Here is a 19,736-nt window from a genome sequence, read left to right as displayed (position 1 = left end):
TTGCCTGGAAAATCCCATGGATGGAGGAGCCTGGTAGGCTGTAGTCCATGGGGTTGCTAAGAGTCGGACATGACTGAGCGACTTCACTTTCACGCACTGGAGAAGGAAATGGCAACCCACTCCAGTGTTCTTGCCTGGAGAATCCCAGGGGCAGCGGAGCCGAGTCAGACTCGACTGAAGCGACTTAGCAGCAGCAGCAGTATTAATACTTTAATGCAGTTATGGCTCTGAAGGGATTTATTGCAACAATCTTGCAAGAAGTTTTTTCAAGTACAGGAGCTAAGACATTATGCATACAAATAAGTCCTCCAATAAAAATTCTTCTATTAACTTTTAACTATTCAAATTGTTTCTAAAATTTTACAAATTACAAAACGGGAAAAATCTTCAGTAATTCTTACCTGATTGCTGTTATATCATACATTATAACTTAATGATACTTAAATAAAAAATACTGGTATCACTATTCAGGGTTTAGTCAAGGGTCACAAAGACACTATTCACTTGTTCATATCAGCACTGCTCTTGTAACTTCTAGTGAGCAAAAGCTGGAGTGAATTGAACAGTTCAATTACTTGCATAAAGTACGTAGGATGTAGTGGAGTCATAAGAATGTGATCATATTTAAATTTAGGAAAAGATTTCTTAAGTTCTATTTATTGTTTAATAATCCTAACTCAAAACAATATATTTAATGTGTAAGTTTCACAAAAATCAGGTGATAGAAGGAAAAAAGATTAAAAAAAGATATTTCATACATATTGATGTTATATTTGACTATATATAATTGTAATTCATAAGAAATTATATTATTGGCATACGCATCTACATATAATTATCACAGCAGCCACAAATTTTAAGTAAGACAGAATTAACGTTTCATACACTCTGAAGAGTATTCAAGGGACTACAGAGCAGAAATTAATGATCTAATTTAAACTGTTATGCAATGAGTTGTGATGATTATTTTTTCTAATACCTATAATAAAGAAATTGGTAAAATTTTAGCTTTTTCTAGTACATATTCAAATATAGGTAATGAACATTCTTATGAATGGAACTTAAGAGTAAAAAAAAATTCAGAAGAAAGGCTGAGATTCTTTTCTGAAGTGGTTGTTCTTTCAAAATAAAATGACAAATGCACAATAATCAAAACTGACAAATGCTGCAAAGTAATACCTCAAACCCCTCTGACAGCTCTTTTTCAAATCTGCTTTTGGCTCAACTCTGAGGATATAATTCAGACTAAAGATGAGCATGTGCAGGCTCTAATCAGCTATGACTGTCCTAGAAATCTGGGTCTCCTCTAGTGTGGAATTAAGGTGACTACTGGTTCCTATTTTTAAAATTGTCTCGATTCTCTAAACAAATTGTAAAGACTAGCTAGGAATTTACAAAGGTGCATAGTACTACAAATCTTAATGCTCTAATCAACTATTGAACCATCCCTCACACTGGCTCTAAAATGAGAAACTTCTAAGTAGTCCAATTTCATATCATTTTCCTGAATAGTGGGTCTTAAACTTTCTGGCTTTCAAATATAGGTATCCTTTTTTAGAAACTGGGTGATAGAAATATGGTTGTCAATTTTCCATTCTGTCATTTTTAGAGAATAAAACACAACTCCCATCCATTACCAAAAGTATATTAAAACAGAAAGGATAACTTAGTAACAGAAAAATAGGAGGAAAGAAAATTCTAAATGAATTTTTTTAATTTTATGAAAAATTCATTACCTATATTATCTATCTGTATATAGAGTCTTCTGTTTACCACAGACTAGCATGGATCTACAGATTGAGACTATTTAAAATCTGTTGGATTCCAAAAGATAAATTAATCTAACCAATTTTCTATTTTTCCTACTTATTCTTCAATTCCTGTTTTCTGCATCACTTTGGAAAAGCAGCAGCAGAAAGAACTGTTTACACTGACAGAAACTTCTAGCTCTGGCTACTTGATTCACAGGACTTGCAAGATTACTTATGTCTTGCACAAAAGGGTAGCACCAAACTGCCTTACCTGTCTACAGCACCACTTGCAGGGGAGGGGGAGGAGGCAGTTCTTTAGGTAGGGCAGTGCAATGCTTCCTCCTCTTCTGCAAGCAGTGCTGGAGATGCTGTAGAAGGAAGGGCATCAATGAGAGGTATGGAAGAAACGGTGGAGGGCATGAGGAAAGTTTGTTCAAAGCCCACCTATGTTATATACAGTGCCCAAGGTATCAATGTCTCTATCAGTAAAGGTATGTATTATAGTATCTAACACTAAATGTGATCAACTTAAAATGTATGTCACTGGTGGATTCTATTTTTAGGAGATGACTAGCATGTAAAATTTAGCATGTAGATAAAAAATATACTTCAAAAACATGTATCAAAATAAATCTTAGTTTCAGCCTTCATTCTGAATTTTTTAGTTGTCTAGGTTCCAATAAAATATACTTAGGGAAGCATACTTTAGTAAACAATATTTCAATTCTAAAAACAGAAACAGTTTCTTAAAATTCACAAAACGACTTTTAGCTGCAGTAGGTAGATTTTTTTTTCCTTAATTGGATTACATAGCCTTTAATGTCCTTTAAATTCTATGATTATGTGATTAAAATAAATTAGTATGTTGAAATTTAGGATAACTACTAAAATTCTGAAAATATTCTATATTAAGAATGCTTAAATAACACACCCTATAATTATTTAAATACTACTTAGAATATCTCTCTATTGGCAACAAATGCTTTAGTGTGTATTTTTATCAAATTATTTAATGATAAGCTCTGCTCAAGACACTTGTGCTATGTGCATTATCAACCAAATAATAGTATTCATAACAAATTCATCTTATAGTTCATTTAACTTGTCTAAGTGAAAATAAGATGCATTCCATTTGCACTATGTAGTCTCTGGGGCCATATTTCAATTATTCTTCTGACACAGCATAATGACATATAATTAATTTGTAATCCTGCCAAGAAATTTTACACATTTTCTATAAGAAGCGTCAAGCTAATTCAGTAGCAGTTAAGTAAGTTATTGTGCTTTTAAGACACTCATCTGTCTAAAATAACCTACTGAAACATATTTAATGTTGAGGTTACCCAATCATTTCAACAATTCATATAGATAAAGCTATGTAATAACAATGACAGAAGCTAGTTCAAGCCTCAAATTAAGACAAATCATAAGTGTAAATTATTGGAAGGGGCAATGCTAGCAACTTTCAAAAGATGGCATTTCATGCATATGATTATATCATATATTTGACAACAAAAGTGTAGCTTAAAAATTTTGAGATGCCATTATTTATAATGCTAACATCTGTTTGAATAAGTGAACAAAAAGCTTCCCAATCTTTTCTCAGGCACTTTCACTACCATGCAAGTATGGATTCAAACTGATAAGCCACTATATTTAATATCATCAATCTGAATATGACAAAAAATGCTGGCCATTTAGAATTATTCAGAATGAAGAAGATATTTAGAAATTTTCATATAAAGTCATACACATTCAGAGTCTTTGTATGAGGAAGTATGTGATAGTATAACTGTATAAACAATTTATAGCTAACGATAGGACTTTTTTCAGGCTGGCTACTATACTGATTTCTAAGAACTTGTTAGCTTTTACTTTTAGAATATTTATATAAAACCTTGCCAATTATACCAGTTAGTTAATTTAAAAAGTGCAATCAATATTGTTCTAGTGCATGTTTTTGCTTTACTACTAAATATAACCAAACACTGAGTTCCTTGAATAAAAAAATGTACCCACCTCACAAAATAATGTAAGCTTGTCATCTGGTAAAAGACCATTAGCTTCATCAAGCAAAAAATCTCTTCGAATGAATTTTTTAAAACCCCAGTCCTTCCCTTGTACAAATCGATATGCTCTTTGGCTTTCTGGTGGAAAACACAATATAAGTTTAAATAAAACAAGTATTCAAGAAACATTCTGCTAATAATAACAATTAAATGAATGTGCAAAAACAGGACTTGACCAATACATCCATCATATAAATTACAGATATGTGTTTTCATAAGTAAAATGGTAAGAGTCACACTAGATAGAACCAGATCATTTCACAGTACTACCACGAATTCTGGCTATTATCAATGAGCTCACTTCCAGATTCCTAGATATCTAAGTAGAAGAAAAGCCAGATCAAATCTCAAGGAGAAGTAAGAGATCTTTCAAACAATCTAAGCCATTTAATAATAAAGTAGGATCAAAACACATTGGCAAAGGCATAGTATTCATTATCTAATATCAGAACAAGATTAGAAATATTAATTTCTTGCTTCTTCCTTTAAAAAAAGGATGCTCTAAATCACCAGGGCCTTCCTGGTGATAATTCCTGGTGATATGAGCTTTCCTGGGATAACCATCCCACTGATATAAGTTTTATGGAACTAGAGAAAAATCCAGTAACTGGAGGAAAAAGCTAAAAAAAAAGTCCCCTATCATTGCTTAGGTCTTTAAACATAATCCCATTACCTCTAAAAACAATTTTCATCAAGGTCCACAAGATGGTTTTAGTGTGATGGGTAAAATATTTAATAAATGTCTAAAGTAAATGTTTCTTATGCCTTATATAAACAGGTTAATAACTATATATTATGAAATAAACAAGGTCCTTTCTATATTCACTATTGCTATACAAATTGAAGGTAGAAAACCAGTAATACATCTAATTGAGATACTCCATTTTATGGACTAAATGTATACCATTAAAAGTTTTATGTTGAAACCCTACCCATAGTGTAATGGTATTAAGAGGCCAATGACTGGGATTAGATGAGACTGTGAGGGTAGAGATGCTCATGAATGGGACTAGTGCTCTTATAAGAGACTCCACAAGCTCCGTAGTCCTTTCCACCATGTGAAGACACAATGCAACGTGGGCAGGTCTGTAAGTAGAGCCTTCACTAGAATGTGACCATGCTAGAACTCTGACCTTAGATTCTCGGCCTCTAGATTTGTAAGAAATAAATGTCTGTTGCTTATAGGCCACCCAGTCTTATGCTACTTTCTTACAGCAGCCTGAACTAAGACATTATCTTATCTTACATGTCAGAATTATGAAAATTCATGTGAAACTATGTATTACTTCAGCAAGGAGATATAGTATTTAAAATGTGTTTTGGAGAGTTTTTTTGTAATGATGTTACTTGATTTTGTTAATCCCTTCTAGAAATCACTTAAAATTTAATGCACAATATATTTTCCTACTATACACACTGTACATTTTCTATAATGATCTTTTACTATGAAGTGCCAGGCTACTTTTTCAGCTGGCTATAATTCAGAGGCTTGAACTGAATTTAACAGGTTCTAAGACTAAGAAAAACCGTTTCCTTTCAGTCACTGTTTAGTCCACTGCTCAAAAAAATTACAGTGACAAAATATCAGGGCATTGAAACACCATTCACATTGTTCTTTAGATTTTATTATCTGGCAAAAATGGCAAGGAAGAAAAAGAAATGCTTTCTGAACGTTTATTATATATGCCAGGCACTGAACCAGGTACCTTGTCCTAACAGCAGCTATTTTTACAAGTGAAAAATGAATGTCATTTTAGGACATGAAAAATTTAAATATGATTTAAAACTAATTTTACACGTCTTATGAAGACTTAGTAAAACAACTGTAATTTTACCCTGGCATTTAACATTATCAGCCAAAATGAAATGTTTTTGGTTAAGCAGATTTTAGGAAAAAAAATCCTAAGTTTTTCTAGGGAAAAGTGCAAAAGTCACAGTACATGTACACAGTTACATAAAGACGTCTTCCAGTCAGTTTGGAAATCACTTACCCATTGCTTTTGTTTCTTCCCTTTTAGCATTCAGAAGGGAAAATTTGAATTTTGCTCGAACTTCACTTTTTGGACAGCTGACTAAAAGCAAATATAAGGACAAGTAGTCTTTACTTTCATCATCTAATCCCTTTGGATTTACTCTCAGGCACCTAAAATAAAACAATAGGCTCACATGGAGGAAGATAATAGTTTAAACATTCAAGAGAGACGCAATACTGAAATCATCTGTTAAATAATCTAAATAATACAACAGATTTCCTGTCAATATTCTCACAGTTCTTTATAATTCTCTATACTACTAGGAACTTATTATAAATCAAATGTAAAAATCTGACAAATATCCATTTAGAAACTAACAATGAATCTATAAAGTGCTAATGATTACATCAAAAACAAATATCTGAAAAAAACAAAAATCTTACCATTTCATTTTGTCACTGGGGCTAGATGAGAATGTTGAACTTTTTAACACTTCACCCATTTCTTCTCGACAAAAACTGAAGTTATTAATGGTCCACATGTAGGAAAATTTTACTACTTTAACCTGGAACATTCAGAAAACAACTTTTACAATGATGACTTTTACATTCTTGACTTGTCACATGTTGAACATCCTATGACTCATCTCCTAACACTTCTAATAACAATGCTGAAGTGCTTCATAGTATTCTCAAAATATTATACAATATCTAGCATAAAGTAAGGCATTTTTTAATAGCATGTACCTGTGTATAACACCAGCTTTCTGCTATAGGACCGATAGACATATCTCCAGAGAGAGGTGGGGTGGGTTCCCGAGACATTGCCACTTTATTGCAGTCTTCTAAGATGTATGCAATATCCCACACAGGTGAGTACTTTACTACAAAGAAAAGAAGTTTCATTTAATAACCACTAAGTTTAACTGAATCAAGATGGAAGAAGTATTTAAACAGTCATAAAACAATTACTTTCTCAAATTATATTATGAGGAAATGTGATTTCATTTAAATTAACGAAAAATAATTTTTTAAGAAATAAATCATAAGCCTTTATGCCATGTAATACTTGAATCTAAATGAAGTTAATACTTACAGAAGCTATTTTACAAAGGCATACTTAAATAATCACAAATCAAAAATAAAATACTGTAACAGCAAGATCATAAACATAAAAATCACATGGAAACTTACTGACAGCAATGAATATCTGATTCACTTTCCTTCACCTTTCTATTGACATATATGTGAAAATCAAAAGGGTTAGAAAGTTAGAACAGCCCTGGAAACTACAAATATCACTTACTCATCTGTCAGAGCCCAAAGCTTTGATCAACTATAAACAAAGGATGTGACCTAACAGGCAATGCTGAAGAATTATATTTCACAGAACTCTACCTCTATCTCAGACACACAGGTTCTCTGATAAGACTCTGTCCACATCGGTGTTTCCTACCAGATAACATCTACTGTATCATAAAATTTCTTCCCAATTAGCTGTTCTTGAACTATATCCATTTGGACACACAATCATCATAACCTGGCCAGGACATTAGTAACTAGATGATGCTTTCCAATTTGGAGAAGTCTACACAAGAAAGAAGCAAAATCCAAAAGATATACATAATTATTGTACTTTCAGGGGTATGGATGGTTTCAAGATTACATTCTAGTACAAAGATTCAAGTCTGGAGAACTCTTTTTCATTTAAGAATAATTAATGAGCGAAGAAAACCATATGAGTCCTATAAGAAGAAACTACTAAAGGAAAAAAGGGGAGGATTTCATTCAAAATGCAGAATATTTGCTCTGAGTAAGTATTATGCTCCATTAAAGGAATAAGAATCAAGATGGCCCCATTCTTCTTCTCATTGTTAAATACATATAGGAAACAGGATTAATTATTACAGAGTTCTAAGGAGAAAGGGGCTGTAGCAAAAAGATTGTACACTATGTCAGGTTTTTATTCCTTTATGATTAAATTATTTCCCCTTTCAATAATGGCGTCTATACTAATATACTGACCCAAATGTTATTTATGTAGGTTCCTCACATACGGAAGAGTTCCTATCGTATCACATACTTGGAGCACAATGCAATAAACTAGGGAACCAGCAAAGTAGCCAGACAAGAAAGTCAGGATGATAACACTCAGAATGTTCTATGAGGAGCACTTGTAAGTCACAACGACCATTAAAGGAGACGTGAAGAAGAGTGAAGGTGAAGATGCTCCTTAATGAAGCAAGAAGAGAGGAGATAAATGGTTGGAGGTAGTAAGAGTGTCTCAAAGAAAAGTGAATACACAGTTTAAGAGTATTGTACACTGTCACTTTAACAATTATTCACTTCTACATAAAAATTAGGTACTTCTCTTATTGAAGTACCTCCAGTTGTCTTCAATTACTTTTATAAACTACAATTGGTTATTTACGTTTGAAAACACAACAGCAGACTGACAGTCACAACAGGGAGCTGAGATCACTAATAAGAGTACTGTTGTTTTAAAGATGTTGGTTCCCCTTCCACATTTAAACAGTTTTATTGTGGTATAATTTACATATCACAAAATCCACTCATTTTGAATGTACAGATCAATGATTTTTAGTGAGTTTAGTTATATAGCTGTGCATTTATATAGTTTGAGTACTTTCAGTATCCCCAAAAGTCCTTCCCACCCCCAAATTTAGGGAACCACTAATGTGCTCCCCATAGTTATATGTTATCTAGAAATTCCATGTAAACAGAATTGTACAATATGTAGTTTTATGTCTGGCTTCTGCTTTTTTCCCTGAATATGTATCATGGTTTCCCATTTCTTTGCATATCTCATAATACTTGGCTTAAAGCTGGACTGCAGCAACTCTGCATAATGATTTATTTTTTCTATGCATGGCTGTTTTCTTCTTAGTAACTTGCTAGGACTTCACTGCAGTATCTATCTCTACCATATTGTGCAGTTGCTGCTGATACCTGTTTGGCTTTTCATTCTTTTTTTTTTTTGACCTGGTTTGTCCCCTTTCTTTTAAACCAAGTTTGCTACTTTCAGTTGCCAAAGCCATGGTCTTCCCACCCCCTCCTGGCCCCAGATCAAGTCCACCTCATCCGGCAGCAAAGCTCTGATTTTCCTGGCTAGCCCCATTCTAGTAAAACTACCACTGTCGTCTACTGGGCTGAAGGTAGAAACAGGAGCAGAAATATGAGTTGGATATTTCTAAGAAAACTCATAGTTAATAAATGTACCAAAAGGGCAATGATTATTGACTTACCCATGTGAAAAGAGCCCGATCCTAGTCAATACTTTTGCCAGTGATTCTGAAGCAAGCTAATAAGCCACCATGACCAATCTTGAAATCAACAAACCAACAAAAGTATTTGCAATGTATAGAGCACAAAAAGGGGGTAATTTCCCTAATATTTAATGATTTCCTAAAAATTAGAAAGAAAAAAGAATACAAATTAATTCACAGAAAAAGAACTTCACTCATAATTATAGTAGTATAAATTAAAACTAAATTAAGAAGCCATGTTTTAACCCAGCATTATCGTAATAATCCAAAAAAAAAAAAAAATGGTTAGAGTTTAAGGATAGGCACTCTCATACATTTCTTGTGGGAATATATGTAACATTTTAATAACCTCCTTTCTCATTTTTTAATGGTAAAATTTCTGGAAAAAAGGAAAGGAAATGATACTACTAATAAGCTACTAATTTTAAAAGTATAAAAATGCCTATGTGTTATTTGATGTCCATGAGAACCAATTAGATGGTTGTCAACCAAGAATTATTTCAAAAAAAATTCAGGAAAAAATGAAGAAGCAATTTGCAGGAAAATAGCTAAAAGCAGGGTGGGAGGGAGAGTTGAATTTATAATTTGTAATTCATTTGTAATCAGTAGAGTATAAAAAAAAAACCCATACCATTTTTCACTACAGTATAGTCCAAGATTCTTTTAAACTATTAATTCATACAGCCAGGAAAACTACAGGGAAGCATATAAATGTTACTGGCAAATCTTTTCTAGGACAATTTTATAGCTAATATCAAGGGAAATTTTTTTTGGTCAGATTCATCCTAGAAATTTATCTTGAGACAAGTATTAACAACTATGGGAAAAGATAAGAATATGCCTTTAAGGACCTCACTTTAACTAGCATACATAGGCATAGCTCAAGATATTAAGGATTCAGTTCCATACCACCACAATAAAGCACTTATCACAAAGCAAGTCACATGAAATTAGTCTCTTCTATAACTATGGAGACTAAATTAGCCACTATTAGAGAATAAAGTACTTTAGTTTATTAGGATTATTTTTAAAAACCCTCAAGAGAGTCATTTTCAACAACTGTGTAGTATTCCTACGTGTGTTAGCTATCAAGCTTCCAGACTAATGGAATTAGTTGTTGAACTTGGAAGTACTACAAAGATGAATAACATGCAGTCCTTGTTTTGGAGAAGACTATAATACAGTAGGAGAGACAGGTACATGTGTGATTACTTTCAATATGGTAATATGATAGAGGAAGGTAAAGAGTAATAATGGAGCACCTTCAGGACAGGAGGATGTGGTCCCTGAGCTGGGTTCTAAAGGAAGCAAACAAATTATAGAAGACCACAACTATAGCAGAGATTTTAATAGCAAGAGTTCTATTCTAAGACCGATGTGAATCATTGCTTTGTCATGAATTCTGTAATCTTACAGATACTGGTTCTTTCTTTTACCTATTAAAAGTTTATAGTACCTCATTTCCCAATGAGGTGAAGTACTTACACTTAGCATAATGTGATTACTAGAACAGACACAGAGCAAGGAAAACTTCACAGGTGACAGCTGAAGATAATTTAGGCAGTGGTGGTTAAGACTGGTAATAACCAAGATAATTTAATGTATACAAAAAGTACTTAGAGGCTATCATGGGGTCTTCTACCTCTGAGTATAACGAAAAAGCTTGCAAGAGAACTAAGTTATGCTATGTAGCAGAAAAACCTGGATAAAAATAAAGTAACTATCTATTTAGAGGGAGTTAAGAGCTACTCAAGCAACCAGAACAGAGGGTCCCAAGATTCCAGAGAAGAGGGAATAATCTGAAGCCAAGCCAACAAGTCTACAGATACTTTTTTCCTAAGAATATTTGCTGAGTCTAGCCACAGTGTATAGTAGCTTTGCCTCAGATTCAGAACCATAGATATGAAGGAACTACATATGGAGGGCTGACTATAAAGTTACATGAGAATTTTCAATTGCTTAGGAGGTTGGTGCCCCTAATCTTCATTTTGTTCAGGAGTCAACTGTATTTGCTGTTTGGAGAAGACTTCAATATAGGCATCCCTCATAGATATTGTGGGTTCTAGACCACTGCAATAAAGTGAATAACACAAGTGACTGACAGAACTTTTTTCTTTTCCAGTGCATCTAAGTTATGTTTATACTATACTGTAGCTTACTAAGTGTGCAGTAGTATTCTGTTAAAAAAAAATGTCCATACATTAATTAAAAATATTTTCTTGCTAAAAATGCTAACAGTCATCTGTCAAAACCAGGTTGCCATGAACCTTCAATTTGTAAAAACAACAAAACCAAAAAAAAACACCAAAAAACCCCACATTATCTGTGAAACACAATAAAGTAAAATGCAATAAAAGTTGTGCCTGTATAAGTGTATAAAAAGATCTAGGTTAAAAAGAAAGAGAAAATATATAACTTACATCAGGTACAGCTATATTAGGATCAGATAAAAGAGATTTTAAAGCAAGAAGCATTAGGGAACATAAAGAGGAAAATAAAACGTGAAAAAAGGTCAATCATGAAAACAATTCTAAATTGTCTGTATGCAGTATGATTGATTCAAAAATAATCACAGTGGGAGACTTTAATTCACTTCTGAAAGAACAATCTTAATGACATATATAAATATGCAAACATACATATATGTATTCATATATACATATATGAATGTATATGTATATACATTTTCTGTCCCTTCCATATATACATATATTTATATGTATTTATGAAGGGTGGAAGGAACGGAAAAAGGCAAGAGGCAAGGAGCAAGACGTAATACCCAAAAGCAAAAGAATGAAATTTACTTTCAATAGCATAGGAAATATTTACCAAAACTGACCATATTACTGCAGGATAAAGAAAATCTTGCAAATACTGGTCACTGAAATCATTCAGAGTATAAACCTTAATTGCTGTGAGATTAAGTTAAAAATCAATAAGGCAAAGATAACCAGAAAATACCTGTATCTCCAAAAATTAAAGAAACTTTTCTAAATGTATGGGTGAAGAAAGAAATCACAATGAGAATTAAAAAACAGTTTGAACTGAATATTAAAGATAAGGAATGTCCAAACTTTTTAAAGATGTAGCTATAATACTCAGGAAATTTATACCTTTTGTGCACATATCAGAAAAGGCAGGCTGAAAATCAATGATTTAAGGTTCTATCTAAAAAAGCTACAAAAAAATAAGTAAAAACCCAAAGACTGTAGAATGAATAACAGAGGTATGAACAGGAACCAGTGACTTGGAAAAAAATGTACAAGAGAAAAAAATACAAAGCCAAAAGCTGGCTCTTAGAAAAAAGTAGTAACATTGACAGCTTTAGTTAGACTAACCATCAGAAGAGACAGAACCAAATTTTCAACACTAAAAATAATGCTCTAAAAGATAATGAAGATATCATGAAAATGTTACATCAACTTAACTACCAACTTAGTTGATAATTTAAATAAAATGAGAAAATCACCTGAAGAACATCACTTTCTAAAACTGACATACAATGTGAAAGAAAAAATCATAAATAGTCCTATTTTTACTTAGTGGCTACTTTGGAAAACTGCAATATCTATTAAAGCTAAATAACTAAATACCTTGAAACCCATCAATTCCACTCCTAGGTACACCGTCAAAAGCATACACTCACATGTTCTTCAAAATATATGTACAAGACAGCTTATAGATTGGCCTTAGGTATAAATACAGACAAAGCAATAAAGCACTTGTGACTGCCAAAAGCTGAAAACCACCCAAATGTTCATAAGTAATAGAATGGATAAACTGTGGTACATTCATATAGTGAAATATACAGCAATGAGAATGATCTATTACAACATGCAGGCTGAATGAATCTCACGAATCTCCTAAAGTTAAGCCAAAGAGTCAAACATGCTGTATAAATCCATTCTAAGCTTTAAACAGGCAAAACTAACTTAAGATTTAAGAAGTCAGAAGAGCAGAGGTATAAATGATAAGGTTTTGAGGAATTATGGGTGATATCAAGGTTTGTAGTTTAGAAAACAGGTAAGTCAATGATAAAGGGGATTCATTTAAGTCACAAGAAGAAGCTGGGTTTTGGGACAACTTAAAGAGTTTGAGAGTGGGGAAGGAAGTGGAATTATGAACACAGTCAAGAAGACCAGAATAATATACATTTTTATTATACCTTTACAGAAGTATACACACAGAAAAATGATACAATTAGTTGAGTGTTTAATTATTAGCTCCCTACGAGCCTAATCATGTAAAGATCCTACTATTATTCCAGTAGGTACTTACTAAGAGGGAATAGCTCATGGATCAGAGGAAGTTTTCTCTGCAAATGCATTTTCAGTATTATACAGAGAATCATTGTGAAAATTTATTTCATAATAATCCACTTCATTAGCCCACTTTGTAGAAAGGGCTATCTAAAATGTGTAACTTTTTCCTGAATAGAAAGCAATCTAATAATATCAAGAATAAATATTTTGTAGAGGCTTTTTCTTGATATATGCCAGGCTTAAGTATTTGTCTAATTTGACTCCCAAAATAACTCTATGAGAAGGGTAATCACTGTTTCTGCCAATGTTACGGGCGAGTAAAATAGAGTACAAAAAGGTTTACGTAATTTGCCCAGGATTATAACGCTAAAATTTGGCAATGCCTGCCTAGGCTACATTCAAGCCTAAGCTTACACTAAATTCTTAAAGACAATCTTTCCAGCATGTTACTAACAGAAAACACACACACACACACAAAACCAAAGAAATGAAAAGACAAAGCAAAGGTAATTCATACTGTCCTCCAAACTCATATGATAGATAAATGGCCTTATCAACTTTCTAATTTCTAGACATCTGGATCACATACTATAGCCAAAATGGAACCCTGAAAACAGTGCACAGTTCAAGGCAGTGAAGTGAGCACACTTAGCTGTCTCTCTTATTTCCCAACATTCCAATGAGATGAAAACACATTTTAACAAAACAATGAAGTCATAACAGGACTGGAAAATAAGGATGATATTGGTATATCAGAAATTTTGACTAGTTCAAGGTAGATAAACAGGGACAAATTAGCAGAAAAATCAATTAGATAAGAAAAGATTAGCAGAGAAACTAAAGGAGAAAAATCACAACAGACATTTGGGAAACAGTCCAAAAATGTAAAACAGAACAAAATAACAATGGTAGAAATGGAGACAATTTAGGAGACGGAAATAATATAAGCGTCTTTGAAAAAATGGTCAGAAAATAATTCTTGTTAATTAAAAATGTAAATGATAAAATATTCAATGGGCAAGATAAACAATAAAATGACGGAAACTACTCTTGATAAAAATTATTCTTGAATAGACAAACTAAAAATGCAAAGAATATAGGAAATAAGAGAAGTTAGGAAGCTGGAGATCAGATAGAAAAGATACAATATTCCAAAAGGAGACCTAACAGGTGTTCCTCAAGGGGTAACAGAAATAGGGCTTCCCTGGTGATCCAGTGGTTAAGAATCCATCTGTCAAAGCAGGGAAATTAGGTTTGATCCCTGGTCTGAGAGGATTCCACATGATGCATGGCAAATGCCTGTGTGCCGTAACTACTAAGGCCATGCTCTAGGGCTTGCAAACTACAACCAGTGAGCGCATGTGCCTAGAGCCTGTGCTCTGGGACAAGAGAAGCCACTGCAATGAAGTGTAGCCCTCATTTGCAAGCTGAATAAAGCACATTTTCAGATAGCAAATACTTGAAGTTTGCCGTTCTATTTTGAAAATTACTCAATGAACTCTAAACATTTTTGTATGACATGACTTGATGAGTAAAAAAAAAAAAAACATATGCCCTCAGCACACATGTCTATTTACAAATTAACATACTATTATACTAACATATATACAAAGCATACAGAATTAAAAATAATCAGATAAAATCAAATAATTTAATTATTAATATATTCTGACACCCCCTAAAATGATCTTGTGAAATCCCTTTACGTGGATGCTTCTTTTGAAGACCACAGCGCTAACCAAATGAAAAAGGAATCTAAAGAAAAAAATCATGGGACTGAAAAGACAATAGAACTGAATAGGTCTTGGAAGAGAAAGAAACTGAAAAAAAAAACCAAAAAAAACTAGAAGAATCCACTATAATTTGATATTTAGAAAATTTTCCATTGTACACAGGATTTCATTTCATTCTGTGAGGCCATTCAACTTTGTTCTATAGTAAATATTTATATTATCACATTATAAATATCTGGGTTTAAAAGTTTTAGAACTGGCCTGTAAATAAAGTAAGAGAAATTACAGTTATAGAAAAACAGTGGGAAGTAGAACTGGGAGTGGGAAGGTAGCTTCCTATTCTTTTTACTCTTAATGTAAAATGAACCTCAATATAATCATGACACTTACTTTTAAGAAGTATTATAAGCTTGGTTCGGGGGGGAGTATTTAACATGATATGCGCATTTAGAATGGCAACCCACTCCCGTGTTCTTGCCTGGAGAATCCCAGGGACGGGGAAGCCTGGTGGGCTGTCGTCTATGGGGTCGCAGAGAGTCCGACACGACTGAAGCAACTTAGCAGCAGCAACCCATTTAGAAAACTGAAATTGGTTTGCCAGTCAGTTCAGTTCAGTTGTGTACTACTCTTTGCGACCCCATGGACTGCAGTACGCCAGGCCTTGCTGTCCATCACCAACTCCTGGAGTTTACTCAAACTCATGTCCATTGAGTAAGTGATGCCATCCAACCATCTCATCCTCTGTCATTATTCCCTTCTCCTCCTGCCTTCAATATTTCCCAGCATCAGGGTCATTACAAATGAGTCAGCTCTTCACAACAGATGGCCAAACTATTGGAGTTTCAGCTTCAACATCAGTCCTTCAAATGAATATTCAGGACTGATTTTCTTCAGGATAGACTGGCTGGACTCCCTGCAGTCCAAGGGACTCCAAGCGTCTTCTCCAGCACCATAGTTCAAAAGCATCAATTCTTAAGCACTCAGCTTTCTTTATGGTCCAACTCTCACATACATACATGACTACTAGAAAAACCATAGCCTTGACTAGGTGGACCTTTGTTGACAAAGTAACGTCTCTTCTTTTTAATATGCTGTCTAGGTTGGTCATAACTTTTCTTCCAAGGAGTAGGCATCTTTTAATTTCATGGATGCAGTCACCATCTGTAGTGATTCTGGAGCCCAAAAAATAAAGTCTGCCACTGTTTCCCCATCTATTTGCCATGAAGTGCTGGGGCCAGATGCCATGATCTTAGTTTTTTGAATGTTGAGCTTTAAGCCAACTTTTTCACTCTCCTCTTTCACTTCAATCAAGAGGCTCTTTGATTCTTCTTCACTTTCTACCATAACGATGGTGTCATCTGCATATATTAGGTTATTGATATTTCTCCTGGCAATCTTGATTTCAGCTTGTGCTTCAGCCAGCCCAGCGTTTCTCATGATGTACTCTGCATAGAAGTTAAATAAGCAGGGTGACAATATACAGCCTTGACATATCCCTTTCCCTATTTGGAACCCGTCTGTTGTTCCATGTCCAGTTCTAACTGTTGCTTCCTGAACAGCATACAGATTTCTCAGGAGGCAGGTAAGGTGGTCTGGTATTCCCATCTCTTTCTGAATTTTCCATTGTTTGTGGTGATCCACACAGTCAAAAGCTTTGGCATAGTCAATAAAGCAGAAATAGATGTTTTTCTGGAATGCTTGTGCTTTTTCGATGATCCAGTAGATGTTGGCAATTTGATGTCTGGTTCCTCTGCCTTTTCTAAAATCAGCTTGAACATCTGGAAGTTCACACTTCACATATTGCTGAAGCCTAGCTTGGAGAATTTTGAGCATTACTTTACTAGCATGTGAGATGAGTGCAACTGTGCAGTAATTTGAACATTTTTTGGCATTGTCTTTCTTTGGGATTGGAATGAAAACTGACCTTTTCCAGTCCTGTGGCCACTGCTGAGTTTTCCAAATTTGCTGGCATATTGAGTGCAGCACTTTCACAGCATCATCTTTCAGGATTTGAAATAGCTCAGTTGGAATTCCATCACCTCCATTAGCTTTGTTCATAGTGATGCTTTCTAAGGCCACTTGACTTCACATTCCAGGATGTCTGGCTCTAGGTGAATGATCACACCATCGTGATTATCTGGGTTGTGAAGATCTTTTTTGTAAAGGTCTTCTGTGTATTCCTGCCACCTCTTCATAACATATTCGGCTTCTGTTAGGTCCATACGATTTTCGTCCTTTTTTGAGCCCATCTTTGCATGAAATGTTCCCTTGGTATCTCTAATTTTCTTGAAGAGATCTCGTCTTTCTCATTCTATTGTTTTCCTCTATTTCTTTGCTTTGATCACTGCGGAAGGCTTTCTTATCTCTCCTTGCTATTCTTTGGAACTCTGCATTCAAATGGTTATATCTTTCCTTTTCTTCTTTGCTTCTGGCTTTTCTTCTTTTCATAGCTATTTGTAAGGCCTCCTCAGACAGCCATTTTGCTTTTTTGCATTTCTTTTTCTTAGGAGACAGCCTTGATCATTGTCTCCTGTACAATGTCACGAACCTCCATCCATAGTTCATCAGGCACTCTATCAGATCTAGTCCCTTAAATCTATTTCTCACTTCCACTGTATAATCATAAGGGATTTGATTTAGGTCATACCTGAATGGTCTAGTGGTTTTCCCTACTTCCTTCAATTTATGTCTGAATTTGGCAATAAGGAATTCATGATCTCAGCCACAGTCAGCTCCTGGTCTTGTTTTTTGCTGACTGTATAGAGCTTCTCCATCTTTGGCTGCAAAGAGTATAATCCACCTGATTTCGGTGTTGACCATCTGGTGATATACATGTGTAGTCTTCTCTTGTGTTGTTGGAAGAGGGTGTTTGCTATGACCAGTGCATTCTCTTGGCAAAACTCTATTAGCCTTTGCCCTGCTTCATTCTGTACTCCAAGGCCAAATTTGCCTGTTACTCCAGGTGTTTCTTGACTTCCTGCTTTTGCATTCCAGTCCCCTATAATGAAAAGGACATCTTTTTTGGGTGTTAGTTCTAAAAGGTCTTGTAGGTCTTCATAGAACCGTTCAACTTCAGCTTCTTCAGCATTATTGGTCAGGGCATAGACTTGGATTACTGTGATATTGAATAGTTTGCCTTAGAAACGAACAGAGATCATTCTGTTGTTTTTGAGACTGCATCCAAGTACTGCATTTCAGGCCCTTTTGTTGACTATGATGGCTACTCCATTTCTTCTAAGGGATTCCTGCCCACAGTAGTAGATATAATGGTCATCTGAGTTAAATTCACCCATTCTAGTCCATTTTAGTTTGCTTTTATTCCTAGAATGTCAACATTCACTCTTGCCATCTCCTGTTTGACCACTTCCAATTTGCCTTGATTCATGGACCTGACATTCCAGGTTCCTGTGCAATATTGCTCTTCACAGCATGGGACCTTGCTTCCATTACTAGTCATATCCACAACTGGGTGTTGTTTTTGCTTTGGCTCCATCTCTTCATTCTTTCTGGAGTTATTTCTCCACTGATCTTCAGTAGCATATTGGGCACTTAGTGACCCGGGGAGTTCATCTTTCAGTGTCCTATCTTTTTGCCTTTTCATACTGTTCATGGTGTTCTCAAAGGAAGAATACTGAAGTGGTTTGCCATTCCCTTCTCCAGTGGACCACATTTTGTCATAGTCAGTTCACATTAAATATACCTACCACCTTTATCACGTACCCCCGTCATTTACTGTCTTTTATGACTGAGATTTAGGTGCACAGTTTTGTATTTACCTAAACTATGATCTCCATGAAGGTTTTTCTTTTCATTTCTGCAGTGCAAGGCCTAGAATCTATTTTTTAAAATTAAGGAAGGGACTAATTAAATGGTCTGAGGAATTAATGGAATAGCTAAGTCAAACCTAGATGCAAAAAGAGAATAGCCATCTTGTAGCTATAATTCACTTAAACCAGTTTATTTCAAGTTTACTAAAGTTCACTAGAGTGTATATAACACAGAGAGAAAGGCTTCTCTTTGAAACAGAAACAACTGTGACTCTAAGGAGAGTGATTAGACTCAGTGGCATCACACCTAGACACAGGTACTGGTAAAAGTCTTTGGGGAACAAGAACAGGGGGTGATAAAGGATACTGCAATGGAAATATTCTGAAACCTCGAGAGAGAAAAAAAAAGCTGGCTAAGGGTGGAAAGACCCTTCTTTCCTCCTGATTATATATACTCCTACATAAGAGGAAAGAGCTGGGGAGAGCAGGAGGAGGGTTTTGGCCTCCAGGAGTTACAGCTAACGATGATGAAATTCCACAGGGCCTTACTCCCCGCCTTTCCCCACCACAGGGGTTGAGCAAATACTTCCTTTTACTTTATAGTCTACTTTGTTGTTGTTGTGTTAGTTGCTCAGTCATGTCTGATTCTTTGTGACCCCATGGACTGTAGCCTGCCAGGCTCTGTCTATGGAGTTTTCCAGGCAAGAACACTGGAGTGGGCAGCCATTTCCTTCTCCCCAGGGGATCTTCTCGACCCAAGGATCAAATCCCAGGTCTCCTGCATTGCAGGCAGATTCTTTACCATCTGAACTACCAGGAAAGCCCCATAGTCTACTTTACCTGGGCCTTTAACTTTTTCCTATTTTGGCTATTAACAGAGGCCTAAGTGAAGTAA

At 34.8% G+C, this 19,736-nt stretch overlaps 1 protein-coding gene across 5 annotated transcripts in view; it reads right to left on the bottom strand.

Moving 5' to 3' along the window:
- SPOPL (speckle type BTB/POZ protein like) overlaps positions 1–19,736 on the bottom strand; it is a 52,958-nt gene that overhangs the window by 14,614 nt on the left and 18,608 nt on the right. For 2 of the 5 annotated variants that reach the window (XM_070389832.1, XM_070389828.1), the window contains exons 2-6: positions 9,059–9,218; positions 6,540–6,676; positions 6,237–6,358; positions 5,812–5,963; positions 3,771–3,898 (exon numbers count right to left, since the gene is read on the bottom strand). In XM_070389832.1, coding sequence (XP_070245933.1) covers positions 3,771–3,898; positions 5,812–5,963; positions 6,237–6,358; positions 6,540–6,676; positions 9,059–9,062 — 543 coding nt within the window. In that variant the 5' untranslated portion in view covers positions 9,063–9,218. Of the gene's footprint in view, positions 1–2,022; positions 2,120–3,770; positions 3,899–5,811; positions 5,964–6,236; positions 6,359–6,539; positions 6,677–9,058; positions 9,219–19,736 lie in introns of those variants that run through there. The other 3 variants (XM_070389842.1, XM_070389848.1, XM_070389851.1) reach the window with 3 other exon arrangements.

Source organism: Bos mutus, chromosome 2 (assembly GCF_027580195.1).
Source record: "Bos mutus isolate GX-2022 chromosome 2, NWIPB_WYAK_1.1, whole genome shotgun sequence".
Lineage (NCBI taxonomy): Eukaryota > Metazoa > Chordata > Mammalia > Artiodactyla > Bovidae > Bos > Bos mutus.
The sequence above is the reverse complement of the archived record's forward strand: the minus strand, read 5'-3'. Positions and strand labels throughout refer to the sequence as shown.